We start from the raw sequence: 23382 nt of genomic DNA on the forward strand, positions 1-23382 counted from the left end.
AACATGAAGGCTCTCCTTACAAGCACAGTACTGTCGTCCCATACACTTTCATCATCAGGTTTTTTCATTCATTTTCTTTGCTTGTGTACTATTTCTAGCTTAGTTTTCATTTCTGAAATGAGTTGTGAAAAACTTCCTTCTTAAGTGCTTTCAGTCTGTTTTAGGATTTCTGTTGTGGTAAAACACCAGTACCAAAGCAATTTGGTGGGGAAAGGACTGCTTTCTACTTATAACAACTCACAGATCACAGTCCGTCACTGAGGCAAGTCGGGACCAGAACTCAAGGCAGGAACTGATGTAGAGACCCTCGAAGAGTGCTGCTCACTGGCTTACTCATCCTGCCTTGTTCAGCCTAAATTCTTAAACAACACCAGGCCAGCTGCCTAAGTATCACCCATACTGTGCTGGGTAGGCCTTTCCACATCAGTCATTTGTCAAGAAAATGCCCCACAGACTTGCCTATAGGGCCACTCTATGGAAGCATTTTCTCATTTGAGTTCCTTCTACCCAGGTGAGTCTAGTTTGTGTAAAGTTGATAAAAACAAAAAACACCCAGGAAACAAGCCTTCAAATATTCCTACTCCCAATTCACTTGCATTTGAACTTCTCTTATTTTGATTTTTATGACAGATTTGTGATGATTTTCTTAAATTCTCTTAGCTTATTTTAGCACATCTAGGTTAAAATTTCCATTGAACTTGTGAGGTTGCTTTTGACATGTTTTTTGACTGTTTGGAGTGCTATTTTGCTGTAATTTATTTTTCTTAATGTGCCTTAAGTAGAATTCATCCAAAGTTTTTTATTTTTTTTAATTTTTTTTTTTTTAGGTGAAATGACCTTTTTTTGTGTTTTTAATAAGGAGAATAGGCCAGTGTAGCTTTTCGAACATTACTGTTCCAGATCTTTCTCTTCCGTTTTTTTTTAAGTGAACAAGCATATACTGGGATCTGAGATCTAGTGACTGTTCCTCAGCCAGTTTTTCTCTCCTGTTCATTGTCCCATATGTTTATCAGTTTTGATGAATTTGGAAGATGTTCATACTAGCCACTTCTTTCTTTTAATCTAGCATTTTTTATTCATTGGGAAATTCCTACATGCATATGGTGTATTTTATCATACTCCCTATGTCCCTCTACAATTCCTCTCTGGTTACCCTCACCCCCCCCACACACACACGGTGTATTTTTTATCATACTCCCCATGTCTCTCTACAATTCCTCTCTGGTTACCTCCACCCCGTACACACACACACACACACACACACACACACACACACACACACACACGATGTATTTTTTATCATACTCCCCATGTCTCTCTACAATTCCTCTCTGGTTACCTCCACCCCGTACACACACACACACACACACACACACACACACACACACACACACACGATGTATTTTTTATCATACTCCCCACGTCTCTCTACAATTCCTCTCTGGTTACCTCCACCCCATACAAACATACACAGTGTATTTTTTAATATATTCCCCACATCTTTCTACAATTCCTCTCTAGTTACCCTCACTCCATACACACACACACACACCCTCACCCCATACACACACACACACGAGAGAGAGAGAGAGAGAGAGGTTCCCCAGGCACTGTTTCTAGGCCAAATTTACAATGCCCAGGCATAAGTTTTCTTCTATGGGGTGGGCCTTAAAGTAAATCAGGTAGTGGTTGGCTATCTCCAATAACATTCATACCACTGTTGGCACCTGTTGCAAACCTTCTCATACCTGTCATTATTGTAGCTCACAGAGTTCATAGCTTTGTAAGAGTGTTGACATCTTTTCTCTCCCAACAGACTGCATAGCACCTTCTGGTACTATGAAAAATAGCCATCAAGGAACAGTGTCACTGTGATTTCTCTTGAGTCCTATATGAAAATGTGTTGTATCTTCAGTAATAAGGTCTTAACACCAAATTCTATTAGCAAATCAAGAGCAGTGACAATAGCTTGCATGGCTTTGAGGGGTGGTCTCTAGGATTCTCCCCTGACCAACAACTTGAAGGAGGTATTCTATGCCTAGTATTGGACTCTTGATTTGACAATGTATGGCTTCTGGGAGTAACATTTTCCACATGGCTTTTCAAACTTCTTAGTGTTTGTTTTACTTTCCCTTACCTCCTCTCATCTCGCTTCCCACTTATACCTTGCCCCCTAGCATACAATGCAGAAGAATTTGATTTGCCAGTTTCTCAGGATTCTAACCCCTTCCCGTACACCATTTCTTTTGACTCGTCCACATTAAGACCTAGTATCTTCTGCTTTTTTCCCACATTCTCAGAATATTCTGCCAACCTTCCAGCCAGTAATAAGACATTTAGGGGTGTTCTAGCTCTCAAGGTAATGATACATTTGCTTTACCCTCATTTTCGTCTGTCTGTTGGCTGTTTGAATTGACCTACTCATATTTTGAGATTTATGATAGTGTACAGTCAGGTTTTGTTGTAGATGTTGTCCCCTAGGAATTGATAGTTTGAGGGTCTTCAGGGAGATTCACCAACTCTTCTGCTCCTGTGCATCTCCAAGAATTTAATTTTATTTTTCATTTCAAATCATTTGTTTAAGAATGTTGACCGATTTACCATTACCAATCATGGGTTTTTTTTAAGACTGAAATTAACCTTTGCATCATTTATATGCTAAGCCTTTCATTTTATCTAATAAGAATACTTAATGGGTAAGGAAGCTGGATTGCAGAGAGGAAATGGCACTAACTTACCCAATGTCAAAGCTATTAAATAGAACAATCGCAGTGGGTTTTTGATCCAACTGCACGTACTGGCTTTGGGGGAAGCCTAGGCAGTTTGGATGCTCACCTTAGGAGACCTGGATAGAGGTGGGCAGTCCTTGGGCTTCCCACAGGGCAGGGAACCCTGATTGCTCTTCGAGCAGATGAGGGAGGGGGACTTGATCGGGGGAGGGGAAGGGAAATGGGAGTTGCGGGGAGGAGGCAGAAATCCTTAATAAATAAATAAATTTTTAAAAAAAGAAAAGGTGAAAGTAAAAGGGAAATCATACAAAGTCATCATTCTAGATTTACCGGCAGAGGAAGACATCCTCGGTTAACCGCAAGCCTAGCTCCCTTAGACACAACAATGTAAGTACACTTTTGGGTGCGCAGTTTGAAGGGAGTCTTAAACCTTGGAGCATCTCCTGAGAGGAAATGCGCATGTATGAGCCCTAGGCTCAACCCACAGTACCACCAAAAACCGGGAAAAGGAAGGGAAAGAAGGGAAGGAGGGGAAGGTAGTAAGCTCCTCTACCTTTCCCTCGCCCTACATGCACCAGGTAGCGTGTGCAGAAGCATAACCCTGTTACCCCTGCCATGGGGAAAGCTGCTCTGAAACACAGGGAGAACCCCACAGAGTGGTGGCACTGTGCAGAGAGCCGAGAGCCGAAGCCGACAAAGGAACCTGGCTTCTAATAGAGGAGATATGGGGATGTGTGCTCAGAGAGCGGGGTAGACAATAAATGCTGAGGCCACTGGATTTTTAAATAAAAAAACAAACATGAAAAAAAAAGAAGCCTGAAAAGAACAAGATACTTCTGATGCTTGGTTCAGCACTCCGAGTCCTGGCGATGTTCTCCTAGGACCTTACATTATATGAAACTTGCATTGCTACTTTAATACGTGGCAGATTTTCCCAAAAATTTATACATATAAATACAAAATTTTACAAAGAAGATACCCACTAGATTTTAAACATCATTTCAAAAAATGTTGCTCGATATTATGTAAGTAATTAATGTGAGTCGTATTTTCTCTGTTTTTGTGATTCTCTAGGTTGTTTCCCTGGCACTCTACTGTTTTAATTTAAAGTATCCACTAAAAATAGTCTGAATTTGAAACTTAAATTAGGACTAAACAAAATGACATGAGTCTTGGTTGAAACTGAGTTTCTGCTTAATTCCATGTCTTCTCTTTTGAGTGTCTATAACCTCTGTAGTATGTAGTCTTACCTTTGCATTGCCTTCTAATCATTGCTGTACCTAAAGTTGCTTCTGTTTCGTTTATGACCATGCAGCTGTCTACATAGTGTTGTGTAAGTGGGAAAGTAAAAGCCATGGCTCACTCAAAGCTTGTTGTAGTCACAAGTTTCTTCTTGCCAGTCATTCTGTTTCTTTTCTTAAAAAAAAAAAAGAACTTGTTCTTCATAAAAGCAGTCACAGTAAATTTTCTAGTTCAATGTAATTTTCTTTCCATTCTGGTCTTCACTAGTTATAAATAACACATGAAATGACTTTCAAGGTAGAAAGCAGGAATCCATTTTGAAATGTTCCATAAAATAAAGAATGATTTATAGTTTCATATGATTTGGGCTGAAAGCACTCGGGCTTTGCCGAGTCATCAAAGTCCTGTCAGGGGAATCTATTATTTATTGTTTGATTCACTAGGAGTGGTGTAAGTCCTTTATTTATGCTTATCTTATATAAGTGTAGTGTTAGGAAAAATCAGTCACTCACAAAATATACCTTAAAGAATATATCATGAAGAACTAACCTAAATATTATAGTTATAAATGATGAAGTTCAGCATCGATGATATGGATTACAGATGATTTTTAACAGCAAACAATTAATTTTCTCTTTCTTTTAAGATATTTAAGATAATATTCTTTAAAATATTCATTTCATCATTTTGTGGCCCTAGCGTTAATATTATGTCTTCATCTGATTATTAAACATCTTTATCTTAACAGGTCTTAAAAATTGCAGAAAGATAGGACTGTTCATGATAGTGTGTGATCATATTACAATCCATAAGCTCCTCCTATATATTTTTAGCTGACAGTTTTGTAGTGGAATGTCAACTGAGAATGTCTGATGGCCAATGCTCCAAATTCTCCATTATAACTTAAGAAAAGTCATTTTCTTACCTTATACTTATCTGTGTTTAGTAATTGTTCAGTCAAATTGTTCTTATATGAGAATTATACATATTTCCTATAACTGAATGGCATGACAGATTCTTTGGGACATCCTTACTAATCATATTTAATGCTAAATATTTAAATTATATCAGATGCTTTAGAAGCTTCTGTAGAATACATAAAATGATTTACTTTTCTGAATAAAACAAACTTACACAATAACTAAAAACCAATCTACAAGTGCCATATATTATACATATTTAAATTTTTTAAATTTTATATATGTACTATATTTATATAATTCTGTTTTCCTTCACTCTTTCTAAAACTCATAACTTTTTTACTTTAATTATTCTTGCTACATATGGTATGCGTTTATGTGTGTGTGTGTATAAGGAAATTAAGATAAAAATGCAACTTGATGAAACAATTTAGTGTTGCTCTAATGTATATAATTTTTAGGACTGACCTTTTGGTATCATATAATCTGTCAGGGACTCATCCCTAGGGAAGACTGATTTTCTCCTTCTCAGTGGTCATTCACTAACTGTAGCTCTTATCTAGGAGTGGCCCTTGAGAGATTCCTCAAATCCACTTCAGGATGTCAACTTGTCAATTAGTGTTTCATTGTACAAGTATTCTGTAAGGGACCATATTGTTGAAATTTTGGGGGTACAATTTTCATATCCTATATAGTTTTCTTACAGCACACATCTTACCCCAGCCCCAGTCCTCTGGCTCTAAGAATTGTCCTGACCACTCTTCAGTATTTCCTGAGTTTTAGATGTAAGTAATTGCTGCAGAAGCATCAGTTGAGGGTGGAAATCCCAGTAATTTGTTTTCTGCATTTTGGGCAGTTGTGATTTTCTGTACTTGTCTCTATCTGCTGCTAAAAGAATCTTCTTTGTGTGGGATGGGTGGGTGAGAGTTACACTTATCCGTGGCTATAAAGATAAGTATTTAGAATGTGGTTGTAAAGTATACTGGCTTAGGAAGTGACAGTAGTAGGTTCTCCTCTAAGTTTCATGGCTTCCCTAATCATAGGTAGTTGGCTAGGTTTACAGTACTGGGTATCAAGTCCCTCCTGTTCAGTATGACTTAATTCTAATTAGACAGCCATTGGTTATGCACAAAATAGAAGTACCAATATTGCATCTTTAGGGATAACTTGCTATGCTGATCTTTGTTCTGGTTCATAAGTATCACAGCTGACAGGGAATACTGATTGGTTTTCATCTTTGGCAGGTTGCATAGTACTTTACAGTACTATGAGAGATGATCCTTAGGGAGAAGGCTTTCAAGTAAAATCTAACTTGATTCTTCCAAGCCCTGTGACCAAAGTGTGTGCTGTCTACAGTAGTAGAGACTTTTAGGAGGCAACCAGTGGTAACGACAATTACATATATTGTTTTTTGGGGGGTCTCTTATATGCCTCTGACTTACAGCTTGAAAGGAGGTTTATTGTGTTTGGTACTGTTATCCTTTCCCCTTCCCCCCTCCCAGCTAAAGTCTACCCTACTTTCTCCATTTCCCACCCTGTAGTACTTGTGTGCTACTCTTTCCCTCTCTAGAGCTCCTTTTCTTCCTTATCCCCACGTCCCCTTTTATTTTCATGGTTTCAGTATTACTCCAAGCTAAGATTCTGAACTAGGAACCACAAATGAGAGAACATGTCATCATATGTCTTTCTGAGTGCAGGTTATTTCACTCAGTATAGCTTTTCTTAATTCATTCATTTATCTGCAAATTTCATGATTTTATTTTTCTTTGCACCATTGTGTGTTTGTACCACATTTTCATTATTCACTCATCAGTTTGAAGACATTTAAGTTGCTCATATTTCTACATAGAGGATTCATGATATAAATTCCTTTTTAGATAAAAAGCTTTCTTTAGTGTATATGAATATACTGAAGGCCCAGAAAAGTATGAGTATCATTACCATTTTGGAAAATATTTGCCTGAAATAGTTTCAGATGTATATCATTAACTCAGGTATTATGAATTTTCTTTATCATTGCAGGGACAAGGTTGTACTAGTGTAAGATTGGAAGATGGGAAAAAATCTTGGAAGAGGTGTGGAAAGTGTATGAATATCATAATATTTTTATGAAAATTTTTAAATAAAAATAAATTAATGAATACCACGCCCATTTACCATTGATTTATCTTTAAAGAGGTAACAACTCAAAAAAATCTTTAAAATTCATTTTCCAAGCAGTCTGTGTAGTAAGAGACTACTTGTTTGTTCCCAGCTGCTCAGCCTGGAAATAATCACACAGAAACTGTATTAATTAAATCACTTCTTGGCCTATTAGCTCTAGCTTCTTATTGACTAGCTATTACATCTTAAATTAACCCATTTCTATTATTTTATACTTTACTACGAGGGTCATGGTTTACCAGCAAGGTTCTGGCATGTCTGTCTCCCGTGGGGCTACATGATGTCTTGCTACTCTGCCTTCTTTCTTCTAGCATTCAGTTTAGTTTCCTCGCCTAGCTCTACTCTGCCCTATCACAGAGCAATACAGCTTCTTTATTCATTAACCAATAAAAGCAACACATATACAGAACTTCCCACACCATTTCCCTTTTTCTGTTTAAATAAAAAAGAAAGTTTTAACGTTAACATAATAAAATTACATATAACAAAGCTATCTATTCTTCAATTCTATCAAAGACCCCAGAAGAATATAGTATTACCTAAGTTAACAGGAAGTACATCATAGGCAACATCCAGAACTCTAGAAATGACAGAGATATCTCGCTGCCTGGACAGTCACCCAAAGTTCTTCTGTATTGTTGGAGCGTCCATCTTTAGCCTACAGGCCCATAGTGTTCAGCAGACTTTTCCATGAAGCAGGAAGTTTCAAAGATAGTTCCACCTATGTTTTATTGTGTATCTGAAACCCTTTTCTGTCCAGGAGCAATTCTAGATTGTGTTACTAGGACTAAGGCTGCTTTGCCCTTTGACTCCATCCAATCCACATGGCAGAGCTCTGTTCACTGCCTCTACAAGCCTTGAACACTGCCCCAGTTAAGGTATACAGTGTGTCTATGTTGTACCATTAAGTAGTTTGTAATACACTGCTCACAAGCCTTATTTAAATGCTTGACCTCCTGAAAAAAGTTTGTGCTGTCAGCACGAACCAGGAAGCTGCCATTTTGAAACCATGCTTTTTTTTCTAACACTGAATCAGGAAAATGTCTCTTAAAGGAGCCACGACCTTAAGCTGTGTTTAACTCTGTTTTTCATGTCTAGAATTCCTTTCCAAGCTTTCTCAGGTTGTATGTGGATTTAGCTAGCACACATTTGGAGTGTCAGTTTGTTGTAGGAGGTCACTTGTTCGTTCCCAGCTGCCAGGAACTATATTATTTGCAATACTGTTTGCCAAATAGCTCAAACGTATTACTAGCTAGCCCTTACATCTAGAATTAACCCATTTCCATTATTTTATATTTGACCATGAGGCTTGTGGCCTACTGGCTTGTGTGTTTCTTGCCTGGTGTCTTTCTCCCAGCACTTAGTTTAGTTTCCTCACCCAGCTCTACTCTGCCCTATCACAGGCCAAAACAGCTTCTTTATTCATTAACCAATAAAAGCAACACATAAAGAAGGACTTCTCACACCAAGTCTGCATCCTGACACTATAGTGCCAGTATATATTGTCTTCACATTTGGAAGAATGGAGTGAAGAAGGATCAACAGAATGTTTTTGTCCTTTCTGTTTGAACTCTCCTGTGAGTTTGAAATAACCATGATAAGAATGTTGAACACATCTTTGTTCTTTTTTTAAAAAAATTAAATAGAATATTCTCTTTAGATGAATGTATGGCTCAATGATAGAAAACTTGCCTGGCATTGAAAAGGGCCTTCTTTATATCCAGTCAGTAAAAGAAAAAAAGGATTCTCCTAATCTTTGAATATTTTTAAGTATTACAGTGACAAAAAGTTTACATTTTGAGATAATTTAATGTGTCTGAGGACAGAATTAATTACATTTATTTATAGTCTCTGCTCAAAAGTTTATTTTTATCTTACTGACATGTAAACACTCGCTTGGAAAACAAACCATTCTGGGTCATAAAACCACCCAGCAGCTCCAGGCGTAGCTGGCATTCTTTGAATGGGCGAAACTCCTTCACATAGAGGAAGGTTCACTTCTCATTCTTGAGTCTTGGGTATAGAGCTCTGTAAGCAGTATTATGGCCCTGAATGCTGAAAAGTCCATATCTGTAATTTCAACCAGCATCTTAACCACATCAGTGTGCCAGACTGCCTGCTGTCCAGATAGTTAAACTACTTTTCCAAGAATGTAGGTGTGTCTAGCTTTAACTCAAAGGTCTTATAGTAAACTAACAAAGTGATACTGGTAGGTGCTGAATACTGCACCTACAATACAATACCATAGACTTTTTCAAAAAACTGTGTGAATTTTGTTTTCCTATGGCACAAAACAATAGTACCTGGCTTCTTATAAGAGCTACAGTCACTGTCTAAATCTTCATTTTGGAATAAGCCTAATGAACAAAAAAGTAGACCCAACTATTCCATATACTTCCAATGCTGATGAAGTGTTCATCCCCTTTGCCATGGTATTAGGTCCTGTTCAGCTGCAAAGGCAATGTGTTCTGGAACTATATTCTCAGGCTGCAGACTGCTTCAAAATGAACCCTAAAAATGCTTTTGAAGATTAATAGTGGTAAGCTAGTGATAGCTATTTTAAACCCTCAGAGAGCTAATCTTAACTCAAGAAATAGAGGAGGAGAATATTTCCACATAGCAGGATTGCTGTATAAGGTGTGTCATCTCATTTTGTTCCCGTTCTTCCACAGACCCAGTAAGGTACATTATTGCGCCATTTTAACAGTGAGCACACTGCACTTGTGGATTTGTACTCACACGTTTCTTGGAGCTTCCAGTAGAACATCGGGTGATTTGTCCTTGGTCCAACATTAGACATTAGCCAGGTCTTTGAGGATACAGCAAACCTAAACTTACTCCTTAAAAAGTAAAGGAGAGGAGAGCAACAAAGGTGGCTCCTGAGTAGTTGGGGTGACCTCTTTCACTTAGCATAATGTTTTTGAGAGTCATCTGGTTTGTAGCATAGGTCTCCTTCTAAGACATCTGACTTTTTTCCCTAGGGAGATCTTACAAATGATTAAAACCTATATGTGTTCTAGATAAAAACTCATAAGGATGTGTGAATTTCTGTAATGATTCAGTATCATTTTTCTAAGTGTTAGAAGAGATTTTATTACAAAATTAAAGTTTTTAAGTGGTATTAGGGTTGAACACAGACATATACACATAGTTCAATATTCTAAAAAAACAAAAGAGAGAGAGAATACCAAAAGGGCTGGTGAGGTAGCTGCATGGGTAAGGATGCTTGCTGTTAAGCCTGGCAAACTGAGTTTGATTTTCAGGATCCACAAAGTTGGAAGGAGAGAACTGCCTCCTGCAAGTTGTTCTCTGACCTTCACATATGCATCATGACACATTTCCCCCCACTCCCTATTTTAAAACAAGTAGGCATTTTATTAAATGATTGAGAACAAAGGTTTAATTTGTTACTTTTCCTGTATAAGTTTTTTTTTAACGTAAAACCCCCGTTTAATGAAAATTTATTCTCTGCTGTGACTAGGGGCATCTTATTTATATATTTGCTTATTTATTTATTTACTTTAATTCATATGAACATTTTGCCTGTATGCATGCTGTCTACCACCTGTATGCCCTGTGCCTGAGAAGGTCAGAAGAGAATATCAGATCACTTGGAACTGGAGTTAGGTGGTAGTGAGCTGCCATGTGCCTTCCGGGAACTGAACCTGAGTCCTCTACAAGAGCCAGTGCCCTTAACCACGGAGCTATCTCTTCAGCCCTGGAGTCTTTTTAAAAACTAATTCTCACTGAAACACTGAAATCCTTTTCAAATTCCCTGCTCCCTCAAAGAATGACATTCAGACTTCTTAACTGGCTCCAACTACTCGTTTTTTAAAAACTTGTTGTATTGTAGTAAAAATATTTAAAATTATAACTACCCTCTTAACTTTTTTCTTTGCTGTGTCCTTTCCTCAGAAACTATTTATTGACTGGGTAGGACAAAAAATTTAACCTTAGCCACAAAGACATTACTAACTATATTCATAGCTTGTTATTTTAATAATTCTAAGCATGAAGATAATGGACCTTTGGCATTTACCATTGGAACAGCTTGCCTATTGATTTCACAAACTTGTGGTGATATCTGGATGGAAGTATTATAGAAAATTGCAAATAATAGTTATTTGGGTTTTATGTAGTTTGGATTCAGATCATATTCCACATTGAAAACCATTTTTAGCTTTGTGTTGTCAGCAGAGACTTGACTTCTGACTGTTGATTTCAGGCATAGAAATTACCACATACATATCTTTCTACCCGAAGGAATAGCTAATTTGGGTAAAATAGAGGAGAGTGATACTGTCTGCAATTGCTGTTGGCATTTGGTACAAAGACATATATGGTTGTGGTATTTAATGAAAGTTTGGCACTTCTAAACTCTGTTTCTCAGGAATGCTAAGATATTTCTCTTCTATGTTGTATCTTTGTGTTTAGGAACATTTATGAACATATATATAGATGCATATACATATAAAATATCAGCTACTTTAAAAAAGGCTACTAATTCTAAAGAGTGCAATGAAGGGATATATGGAAGGCTTTGGAGGACGGAAAGGGAAGGGGGAATGATTCAATTTTTAATATCTGAAAAATAAATAATTAGGAAAGTATTCACACCATAGTCTTCTAATAACTAAATTCTATGAAGTAGGTGATGAATATTGCCATCGATAGAGGGAAAAGGAGGTGTTACGGGAGGTCCTCCCACTCCTCCAGCCTATTGCCGCTGAGATACCAGCCCCTTGGGGCGTGGTCTCTCTCCCTTTAAAAAAGCGGCCACTTCCCTCTCCTCGCTCTCTTCACTTCCTGCTCCGCCGGTGACTTGACTTCCTTCCTGGTTACGCAGAGGGCTGAAAGTGATCTGTAAGTTTTTCCCCTTTAAATAAATATCACCCTATTAATCATAATCCCAAATTGGCATTGTTTGTGACTTACGCCTTCATTTGGCGCCCAACGTTTGGTTTTAGAACCTCTCCCGGCTCGCAGCCGCGAGTTCGGCTTGGCGGCCGGAAGTTCGGCTTGGCGACCGCAAGTTCGGCTTGGCGGGCGCTTGTTCAGCTTGGCGGGAGCAGTTGCTTCCTCAGCCGCTGCCTGTGGATTTAAACTCCACAGGCCCGCGAAGTCTCTGCCCGCGTGATTTGCTCTTTTCTGAGTCGTTTTCAGATCTCCCTTGCAAGCACAGCTCTTAAGTGGCGCGAACCAGAGCACGTGGTTGCTGAAAGCTGCAACCCCTCAGGGTGACTCTGTCACGTGGAGGCATAAACGGCTTCCAGGTTGCTCTTCCCTACCCCTGGATTCTGGTTTCTGGTTCCATCTCTGGAATTGATTTAATTACATTTACTTTGTTGAGCAACTTACATTTTCCAGTTTTTAACAAATACTAGGCGGACTCTGAAACAGGACCGTGTTTTCGTCGAGACTTGGCAACAGCGCCACCTGCTGGATAATAGGTAATATGGCAGTTCTCGTTTCCAACGCGAATTTTACTGTTCTGGTTACCAATACAATGGGTTATATCATGCAAGGTTTATATGACTATGGGGATAACTTAATTTACTGGTTACTAGGTTTCAGTATTTTTTTGCATATTCTATCATTTAGGAAGATCATGGCACTCCTAAGAACCATACAATCTTTACTAGAAACTCATGCAGGTCAGGAGATTAAGGATTCAAAAGAGACAATAATAAAAAGACTTGAAATGATTGAAGAAATGATTGGAGCTGGTGAACAGAGTAATAAGGCACAAGGACAGAATACAATGCCAATACCAGCTATTAGAACTGGCTTACCAAAGGTTTTAGCAGCATACCCTATACTTAATTCTGACAAAGCGTCAACTTCTAAAGGCTCAAAGGGAGTCAGAGAAGCTAGATGGACGCCAATAGCAATGAATGATCTAAAAGAAATTAAGCAAGCTATTGTTAATTTTGGCTTGCACTCTGCATACGTAAAGGAAATGATAAGGACTTGGGCTTCTAATGCTAGAGCTACCCCCCATGATTTCCATCAGTTAGTGTCTGCAGTTTTAGATAATGGACCTTCCTTGATGTTTGGAATTTATTTCAGAGAAGAATCCAAACATATGGAACAGCAAGGAAGAGCAAAAGGTATTGAGGTTTCCCAAGATCAAATTCTTGGTGCAGGAGAATATGCTGATCCACAGGTCCAAGCTCTTTATGATGATGAAGTACTGTGTCTATGTCACCAAGCAGCTTTAAATGCTTGGAATAGGATACAAGATCCAGCAAAAAGGGTTGAATCATATACCAGAATTAGGCAGGGACAGAGAGAACCCTTTATTGACTTTTTGCAAAGATTAATTAAGGCTCTGGACATAGGGGTAACAGACCCAGAAGCTAGACGAATACTTCTTGAATCTCTAGCTTTTGAGAATGCAAATATAGAATGCAAAAAGATAATTGGGCCTTTAAAGTCTAGATCAGCACCTATGGATGAATGGATTCAGCATACGATGAATGTTGAGACGTTTAGCTATAACGATGAATCTTGGGTAGGAGAAGCGATTTCCACAGCAATGAGGAGACATCAAACTGCCAGGTGTTTTAATTGTGGTAAATTAGGACATCTGAAAAGGGATTGCAGGCACAGAATTTCTAGGAACATTATCTCCTCTGGGAATGACAAAGATAGGAGACCTAGGCCTTCAGGTATATGTAGGAGATGCGGTAAAGGCCGACATTGGTCCAATGAATGCAGGTCAACAACAGACAAACAAGGCAACCCGATACCGTCGGGAAACTCCTTGAGGGGCCTCTCGCAGGCCCCCAAGCCAACAGTGGCCCAGTCATTCCCAGTCACAGTGGAGAACGTGCCTCACCAAGAAAATTAAAAGCTCCAATTTCTGCTGTAAAAAGTAATACTGGTCTAAATGATGAAATCCATGTGGAGGATGAGTCAAAAAACCCAGTTGGACAGAGTAAACGTATATTTTGGCAGACTTCTATTAATGATCAAAGACCAAAGCTAAGAGTCTGTATAAATGGCACTTTTATTGAAGGCTTATTAGACACAGGTGCGGATGTAAGTATCATTACCCCAGAATCTTGGCATCCGAATTGGCCTCTTCAAGAGGTAGATGTTCAGTTCCTGGGAATTGGAACCCTATCTCGTGTAAAACAAAGCACAAGATGGGTTGAATGCATAGGGCCCGAAGGGCAAATAGGAAGACTAAGGCCATATATAGCCAATATTGCCATAAATTTATGGGGCCGTGACCTGCTACAGCAATGGAATACCCAGATTAACATTCCTGTAGTTCCAGGAACTCATAATTCTGGGAAGTATATGATGAGGTATTATGGAAAAAGGTCACTAGCCATTCAGGCTGTACAAGAACATACAGCAAATACCAAACCTTTAGAGGTACCAACAGCCCTACCTTTAAAATGGCTAACTGAGAAGCCAATATGGATCAAACAGTGGCCTCTAGCTGAAGATAAACTACAGGCATTGGAACAGCTGGTGCAGGAGCAACTAGATGCTCACCACATTGAAGAATCAACCAGCCCTTGGAATTCTCCTGTGTTTGTTGTAAAAAAGAAATCTGGTAAATGGAGAATGGTGACAGATCTAAGAGCTGTCAACAAAGTAATTCAACCTATGGGCTCACTACAATCTGGAATTCCTTTGCCTTCTCTGTTACCAAAAGGATGGCCTCTTATAGTTATTGATTTGAAAGATTGTTTTTTCACTATACCGTTACAAGAAAAGGATAGAGAAAAATTTGCCTTCACAGTGCCTACTTATAATAATTCTCAGCCCAATAGGAGATATCAATGGACTGTCCTCCCACAGGGTATGCTCAATAGTCCTACACTGTGCCAATATTTTGTAAGTAAGCCATTGGAAATAATTCGTAAACAATTCCCCAAGTCCATTATTTATCATTACATGGATGACATCTTGTTATCTGATTCAAATAAAGATACTTTAGAAAGGATGTTTGAAGAAGTAAAGAAAGTCTTGCCTAGGTGGGGATTACAAATTGCCCCTGAAAAGATTCAAAGAGGAAACTCTATTAATTACCTAGGTTACAGAATAGGGTTAGAGAAAATTAAAACGCAAAAGGCACAAATTAGGAGAGACCGCTTAAAGACTCTTAATGACTTCCAAAGATTGTTAGGAGACATTTCCAGTCTACGACCAGCTGTTGGGATAACACCTGATCTAATAGTTCATTTAAATAAAACCTTAGATGGTGATAAAGATTTGAATAGTCCAAGAGAACTGACAGCTGAAGCAGAAAAGGAACTGACAATGATTGAGGAAAAATTACAGGAGGCACATGTGGATAGGGTGAACCCAAATCTTAGCTGCATCCTAGTCATATTGCCTTCCAGAATTTCTCCTACAGGGATTCTAATGCAGAGGGAAGATATTATTTTAGAGTGGATATTTATACCTAATAAACCAAGTAAAAAATTAAAAACTTATGTGGAAAAAGTCTCTGAATTAATTATAAAAGGTAAGCTGAGACTTCGTCAACTAGCAGGTATAGACCCAGCAGAAATTATAGTGCCTTTTACTACTGAAGAAATAAAAAAGTTATGGGAAGACAATGAACCGTGGCAAAGAGCTTGTGCTAATTTTTTGGGAGAAATTAATAGCAACTATCCCAAAAGTGGTAGACTTAACCTCATAAAAAGAACTTCTTGGATTCTTCCTAGAATTGTACGTGATGCTCCAATAACTGGAGCCCGTACGTTCTATACTGATGCAAATAAATCAGGGAAAGCAGGTTACAAGTCAGATGAATTGAGTAAGGTGGAACAAAGCCCTTATAATTCTGTCCAGAAGGCAGAATTATATGCCATTCTTATGGTGCTAAGGGATTTTAAAGAACCTCTTAATATAGTTACAGATTCACAATATGCAGAAAGAGTTATCTTGCATATTGAAACCGCTGAATTTATACCAGATGGCACAGAGTTGACTTCATTGTTTATCCAGGTACAAGACATAATCAGGAACAGGCTTTGTCCGATGTACATAACACACATCCGTTCCCATACAGGTCTGCCTGGTCCTCTAGCCCAAGGCAATGCTGAGATTGATCAATTATTGATTGGAAGTGTGTTGCAGGCCTCAGAATTTCATAAGAAGCATCATGTCAATAGTAAAGGCCTAAAGAAAGAATTTTCCATTACTTGGCAACAAGCTAAGGACATTATAAAGAGATGTCCTACTTGTTCTTTCTATAATCAAACACCGTTGCCTGCAGGGAGTAACCCAAAAGGCACTAAGAGAAATGAAATCTGGCAGATGGATGTGTTCCACTTTATGGAATTTGGTAAATTAAAATATGTACACCACACCATAGACACGTATTCAGGTTTTCAATGGGCTACTGCCCTGAGCTCAGAAAAGGCTGATTCAGTAATCACACATTTATTGGAAGTTATGGCCATCATGGGTATACCTGCACAAATAAAGACAGACAATGGTCCAGCATATGTATCTAAGAAAATGAAACGCTTTTTTGATTATTATAATATAAAACACATTACAGGTATACCAAATAATCCTACAGGTCAGGCAGTTATAGAAAGATCAAATCGTACTATAAAGGATATGCTGAACAAACAGAAAGGGACCGAAAATACCCCCAGAAATAGATTACATAATGCTTTATTAACCTTGAATTTTCTTAACGCTAATGAGAAAGGAACGACAGCAGCAGAAAGACATTGGATAATGGAAAAGTCTGCTGAACTAAATCAACCGATTTATTTCAAAGATGTGCTGACCTCTCAGTGGAAGCCAGGAGATGTGCTACGTTGGGGAAGGGGTTTTGCTCTTGTTTCCACAGGAGAAGAAAAATTGTGGATACCATCAAAATTAATAAAGTTTCGATTTGAAGAGGAGAAACCTCTTGGAAAGGAGAAATGACAACTTATCCACAATGATGATATTCATACAGGTGGTAAGAAAAACATATAGAATGGGGGCAGGGTTCTGTTCTTATCTCCACAGGAAAACACTCATCTTTGAGAAATTCAAGGGACCCTGGATGTTTGGATACTGACAGATGGAAAAATACCTGCCCGATAGGAAATATCAAGAAAACTGAATGGGTTGTGTAAGTAATATTAAACCATATTTCTAAATTTATAAAGCTGGTTTTGAAGTTGGACTCTGGCTCAGTCTCTCTCCAATTCCAAGCCTGTTAGTAAGAGAAAAACCCAGAGTTTCTGGAGTTTCTGTCTCATGTCAAGAGCCATGATGTGGGACAGAAAGAAATATGAGTTTAGAAAACATCTTTGCTTTTCTTCATATCTATCATACTTTTCATTGAATATATCTATCATGTCTTTCATTGAATATATATATATATATGTCTATATGATTAATGCTTAAGTTTTTCATAATGAACAATGAGTTTTTCCTGAAGTGACATTTGAAGTTTCCAGGAAGAAGATGGGGCCCCATAACAACAACTCCACCTGGTTGATATGACGTCAGATACTGATAGCGCTACAACAAGACCTGCTTTGGGTACCAGCTGCACAAGACAGTTCCAACTTGGTTAGCTGAAATGGTGCACATCTTGTACAACATTCTGGCCAGACCTCCACAAAATACTCAGAGACTATTTGCAATTTTAAAAGACATTGATCTTGAAATTTAACCATCATTTTACTTTCACAGGATCCCCCAGAAAGAACGTCGCCCCTATGACAGCTGGAAGTAATTTTAGAGGACGACGTCCCCTCTCCCAGTAAAGTTTGCCCTTGGGTTTAGGGACATCATTTAGGGGTTGATTATAATTAGTATACGATTGAGGGTTGGGGGAGGAATTTTATAAGCTCAGGGGTCATTTTGAAAAAAAAAAAAAGAGGGATGATGGGATAATAGATTTGTAATTGTGAGTTACTGTTTTTAGACAAATATATTGGTATAGATTCTTGTATATTGATACAAAGTTAAATTATATTGACTATTGTATGCATGCATTTTTCTACCTTGTTTAAAACATTTTTATGTATTGACATATATTGTATTGTATATATTTACCATATTGCTGTGTACATTTCTACCTCTGATTAAGATACTTATATAATGTTTGTGTATTGATATATATTTACCTACTGCAACGTATATTTGTACATTGTTTATATTTGGAGGTCATTGTCCTCATTTGTTTCACAGTTGTTTATTGTCTTAATCTTTAAGTTAGATAGATATTGAGAATTATATAGACTAATAGTCATCTAAGTTTGTCATTTATAATTAGACTAATCAGGTTCTTTAGATATATAGAGATTATACTCAGTATAGATAGATAATCTTCAACTTCTTCAAAGAGCTGTAGAAAATGGCCTTTAATCTAACTCAGAGTTTTGTGGTAGTGAGACACAATTGCTCCTGGCAACACTACTCTATTCCCGAGAGAATGTTGAGCACCAAAGACACTCCACCTGGAGCCTTTCTTTTTAGCAGAACTGGCCTTGGGGCAAAGAAATGCCCGTACCTCAACCACCGACAAAGATACAGAGCATGCATCAATGGATAAAACAGGACTGTCTTATCCTGCCAAGACAGGGTAAGATAGTTTTGAAAAGTTGCTTGCCTTTGAAAATGGTGTGTCAGTTATGTTAGGCCTTAGCCAAAGTTGGTTGCTTCAACGCTGCTAATGTGACTTTGGGTGATTGCCTAGGTAGCTAGTTGTCTCTGTGATTTGTTGCATGTTTTGGAAGTTGTTTTATTGAACTTCCTAATTAACCAAGTAACATTATTTCCCTTCTCAGATCTTTGATGGGGTTGAAGACTATATAGATGTAGTTACCTTTCTCTCATGACTTGGCCAAGTTATTTATTATACAAGACCTAAGCTAGTTAGAATAGGATATTTGTACTTATTGTATATAATTTCATAGTAGGTTTAGAACTCTCTTATTTAAACAAAAGGGGGAGGTGTTACGGGAGGTCCTCCCACTCCTCCAGCCTATTGCCGCTGAGATACCAGCCCCTTGGGGCGTGGTCTCTCTCCCTTTAAAAAAGCGGCCACTTCCCTCTCCTCGCTCTCTTCACTTCCTGCTCCGCCGGTGACTTGACTTCCTTCCTGGTTACGCAGAGGGCTGAAAGTGATCTGTAAGTTTTTCCCCTTTAAATAAATATCACCCTATTAATCATAATCCCAAATTGGCATTGTTTGTGACTTACGCCTTCAAGGAGGCACAGAATGTCTGACTTGTCTAAACTCCAGTTCTCAATGATTAAGACGTACTCATTTTATTGAGTTACCTGTATTGTCCTTAAATCCTATCCTGCAAATTATGTCAAGCTAATGAATTACTGGTGTTACAACATTCCTTTACATTTGGCTTGTTTCCTCACTTAGATGGCTTTGCCCATGATGATAACATAATTATATGTGTTAACATGGTACAAAGCATAAAACTCTATGTATGTGCCATTTTCCTGCCATTATTTTATAGAAAACTTTTAAACATAATCCTATTTTTAATGTTTCTTTGCTTATCAGCTTTTTAGAGTACATTGATTAGATTTCTTTAGCAAGGAAAGTTACTTAGGTATAGCAAAAAGTTCAGATCTTCATGAGGCACATTAGAATAATAGTTTGAACTGAAGAACATAGTAGTGAAGCTATTTGAGACTCCCATTTCTCTCTTATCTTTCTTCTACAGTTATAGCCAAAACTTTATGATGGCCTGGGTCCAATAATTGATATTTGATGGTTACATTCTGTATATTTGGATACAACTTCTTTTTTTTTTTAGACATTATATACCCACAAAGTGCTCAATACTGGAAAATAATTCTTCATGAAGACTGGCTTTTGTGTTTAATGTGGTTTTTAGCTGAAGACTGACTATGTCAATTGCTTCTGTGTGGATTACTTTAAGACAACTTTTTAATTTTATTTTATTTGTGTGTGTGTGTGTGTGGTCAGAGGATAGCCTTGTGGAATTGGTTTTCTTTTTCCACAGTGTGTACTCTGGAGGTCAAACTCAGGTTGCCAGGCTTGGCAGCAGGCACATTTACCCACTGAGCCATCTCCCTAGCATCATATTACATTCTTTATTCAGGAAAGTTAACCTTTCCCTTTTTTTGGTAACCCTTGATTCTTAGTGAGTACTTTAAATAAATGTTCATCAAACAATGCAAAACAACCAGGATTTTTCATGGTCATGGCGGTGCTTGTTCTATAGGTTTGTACTAAACTTTCAAAATATGCTTTGTCTGCATGACTGATAATATAGGACACAATGGCCTCTATTGAAATGGTAGCTCTTACGATAAAAATTTTGGAAGAGTCTTGAACTTATAACATAAGACATTTTAGTAATGTAGTAGAAAATCTGGTCTTTATTGTAACATAATTGAGCTTGGTAGTTAAAATTTTTATTCATACTGTTAGTAGTAGTTTATATTTCCTTTTATGATAATAAGCTTTGCTGTGACATTTGATTTCAAAGCACTAATATTTTCTTTCCAATCTGTTACAGTGACCAGTAAGCAGGATATTTAGCTTACATAATTTTTAAACATAAAATAATGTATTCCATTCTCACTTAGAGGTTTTGTGGCTTTGGAATTAGATCTGAGCTGAAATTTCAACTCTGGAGCTTTTTATTAGCAGTAAATTTCCATCCTTGAGCAGCAGTTTCTTTGTTGTCTGCAGGTGCAGATTCTTATCTCTCAGTGCCTTTGCGAGGATCAGATAAGTTTGTGTTCTAACCTGCTTCCTAAGGAACAAAGACCCATTTTTAAAAACAGTTGACTATTTATGACAATTTACATATGAAAAGCTGAGGACTTATTAAAATGTATATCTTCTACCTAAAACAACGCAGTATTAGTTTTGTATGTTCAAGAAACATCTATCATATAAGCTTTACAATTTTGAAAATTATAAATTTTCTTTAGTGAAAATATTTTTCGTTAAAATATTTTATGCAGCAATAGTATGAATTGAAATTTCTATGAAATACATATATACCTACATTCTAAATGATATAGGTGTGTGTTTTTATAGGTTTGCCTGAATCCATCATTGCGGCTGCATGTTCAAGAAGTGGCCAGAGGGTTCTGCATGTTGATTCGTAAGTTTTAACCCTGGTAGCATTTAACACACATATATGTCTATATATTTATGTACATGCTTGTATATATGTATCATGTGAAATTTCATAACATAGAAAAGCACTGAAATTTTAATTCTTAACCAGTAATTTGTCAAATACTAAATACTATATTTTCATTTTCTTTATATATTTTATTATATAAGATTTCTTATTATATTCTTTGAAATATTATATTATATTCTTTGAAATTTTATTCTTTGTTGTTCTTAAAGAGTAAACAAAATGCATCTTTTTAAAAATTATTTTTCTTATGCATGAGCTTGATCTTAAGTAATTGTTTTACAGGCTTGAAAACCCCTTGTGTGCTTTTTCTTGTATAAATATTTGTGTGTGTCTCTTTTTTTAAAAAATATTTTTATGGTTTATTTAATGTGCATTGGTGTGAAGGTGTCAGATCCCCCTGCAACTGGATCTTCAGACAGTTGTGAGCTGCCATGTGGGTGCTGGGAATTGAACCCAGATCCTTTGAAAGAGCAGTCGGTGCTCTTAACCACTGAGCCATCTCTCCAGCCCCTGTGTGTGTCTCTTGTCTGTAAGAATATGCCACATTTATTTGGGATTGTATTTTAGTCTTCATGTTTTATTCTAAAATTTAGCCAGTAGATTTGAATTTATGTTTTTATTAAAGGATATCGAAAATCAAACTTAAAATTCTTAAGAAAAATGTCTAGAATAATTTTCTCTTAAATGCATTAATAAAAAAGAAGTACAAGGAAAACTACTTGGTGGCTACCTTAAATCTCAGTTCCCATGTTTCTTGAAAGCAGATCTTAAGTGTGCCTGCCACCTATATGATTATTCATTTTCACTCAGAAGAGAAAGAATAAGTAGACTTTCTGTCTTCTTGTAGATAATAATTGTTCCGGAGTGCTATTAAACAAAGTATCACTAGGTCTGTAGTGGAAGGCCTTTGTCCCTTTGTTCATAGTGTAAAATGTAGCGCTCATTAATTTATACTTAACACTTCATAAGCTGAGTTATTTTTAGGTAATCTCACATGAAGTACTATGGTTCATCTTTGCATTTTCATATACGCATGTATGTCATTATATCATAATTCATTTACCGCTTCCTTCCTTGCCCCCCCCCCCCCGTGCTCGTCTTACTTCCCATCAGTGACCCCTTTCTGTGTTCATGTCACATGTCACAGCTATTTTCTTTATCTTCTCTGAGGCTCCTTGCTAGAGCATTTCCTTTCCTCTTAGGATTTCCTTTTTAGTTTTGTGATGTTCCGTCTTCTCTGTATCTCTTTCTCCACAACTATCTTTTTTCTAAAATTGTGTGCTGGTTAGTTTGTGTCAACTTGACCCCCACAGAGGACAATTATTGAGAAAGAAGGAGCATCAATTGAGAAAATGCCCTTATCAGATTGTCGTGTGTAGGCAAGTTTGCTAGGCATTTTCTTGATTAATAATTGAAGGGATAGCTCATGGTGGGTGGGGACACACCTGAGCAGGTGGTCCTGAGTTGTACAATAAGGAGGCTGAACAAGCCAGTAAACAGCTCTCCTCCATCGTCTCTGCTTCAGCTCCTGCTGCTGGGTTCCTGCCCTGACTGACTTCCTTCATCATGGCCAGTACACTGTAAGATTATAGAAAGTAAACTAAATCAAATTGCTTTGTCTGTTTTGGATTGTTTCTGCTTTCATGTGAAATTTTGTATTTTTTAAATACATTCTTCAGAATGTAATTGAGACTTCCATGTGAAATGTATTGAATTTTTGTTTCATTTTTTAGTGATATAGCTAATTTTACAATATGAAATTTTGCCATTCCATGTGTGTGGGAGGTCTTTTCATCTTCCTCAATTTTGTTTTTCTTTTAAAAATGTATATTTGTCAAGGCAACAATAGGATATCAAAGATGAATCCTAGAGAGGGCTCAGTGTCAATACTGTAGCAGAAGCCAGAGACCGTAGGCCAGATCAATGACATTGTAGTGAAGACTTAACAAGGAAAGGTGTATGGACTAAAGGGTATTTATACTGTGGGACTCACTGGGCCACACTACAGCTTCCATGCTGAGATTTTTTTAATTAGTTTTTTTGTTGTTGTTGTCTTTGGTAGTTTTGGTTTTACTTTTAAATCTTTTTTTTTTTTTTTTTTGTGGGAAGGTTGCATAGGCAGAGGGCGGAAGTGAGGGACCAGGGAGATGAGTAGGATCAGGATGCATAATGCGAAATCTGCAAAGACTCAAT

At 37.5% G+C, this 23382-nt stretch overlaps 1 protein-coding gene across 1 annotated transcript in view; it reads left to right on the plus strand.

Moving 5' to 3' along the window:
- Chm (CHM Rab escort protein) overlaps window positions 1–23382 on the plus strand; it is a 173468-nt gene that overhangs the window by 12248 nt on the left and 137838 nt on the right. Inside the window, exon 2 of the mRNA XM_075957406.1 lies at window positions 21078–21144. Coding sequence (XP_075813521.1) covers window positions 21078–21144 — 67 coding nt within the window. The remainder of the gene's footprint in view (window positions 1–21077; window positions 21145–23382) is intronic.

This window comes from Microtus pennsylvanicus, chromosome X (assembly GCF_037038515.1).
Source record: "Microtus pennsylvanicus isolate mMicPen1 chromosome X, mMicPen1.hap1, whole genome shotgun sequence".
Taxonomy (NCBI): Eukaryota; Metazoa; Chordata; class Mammalia; order Rodentia; family Cricetidae; genus Microtus; species Microtus pennsylvanicus.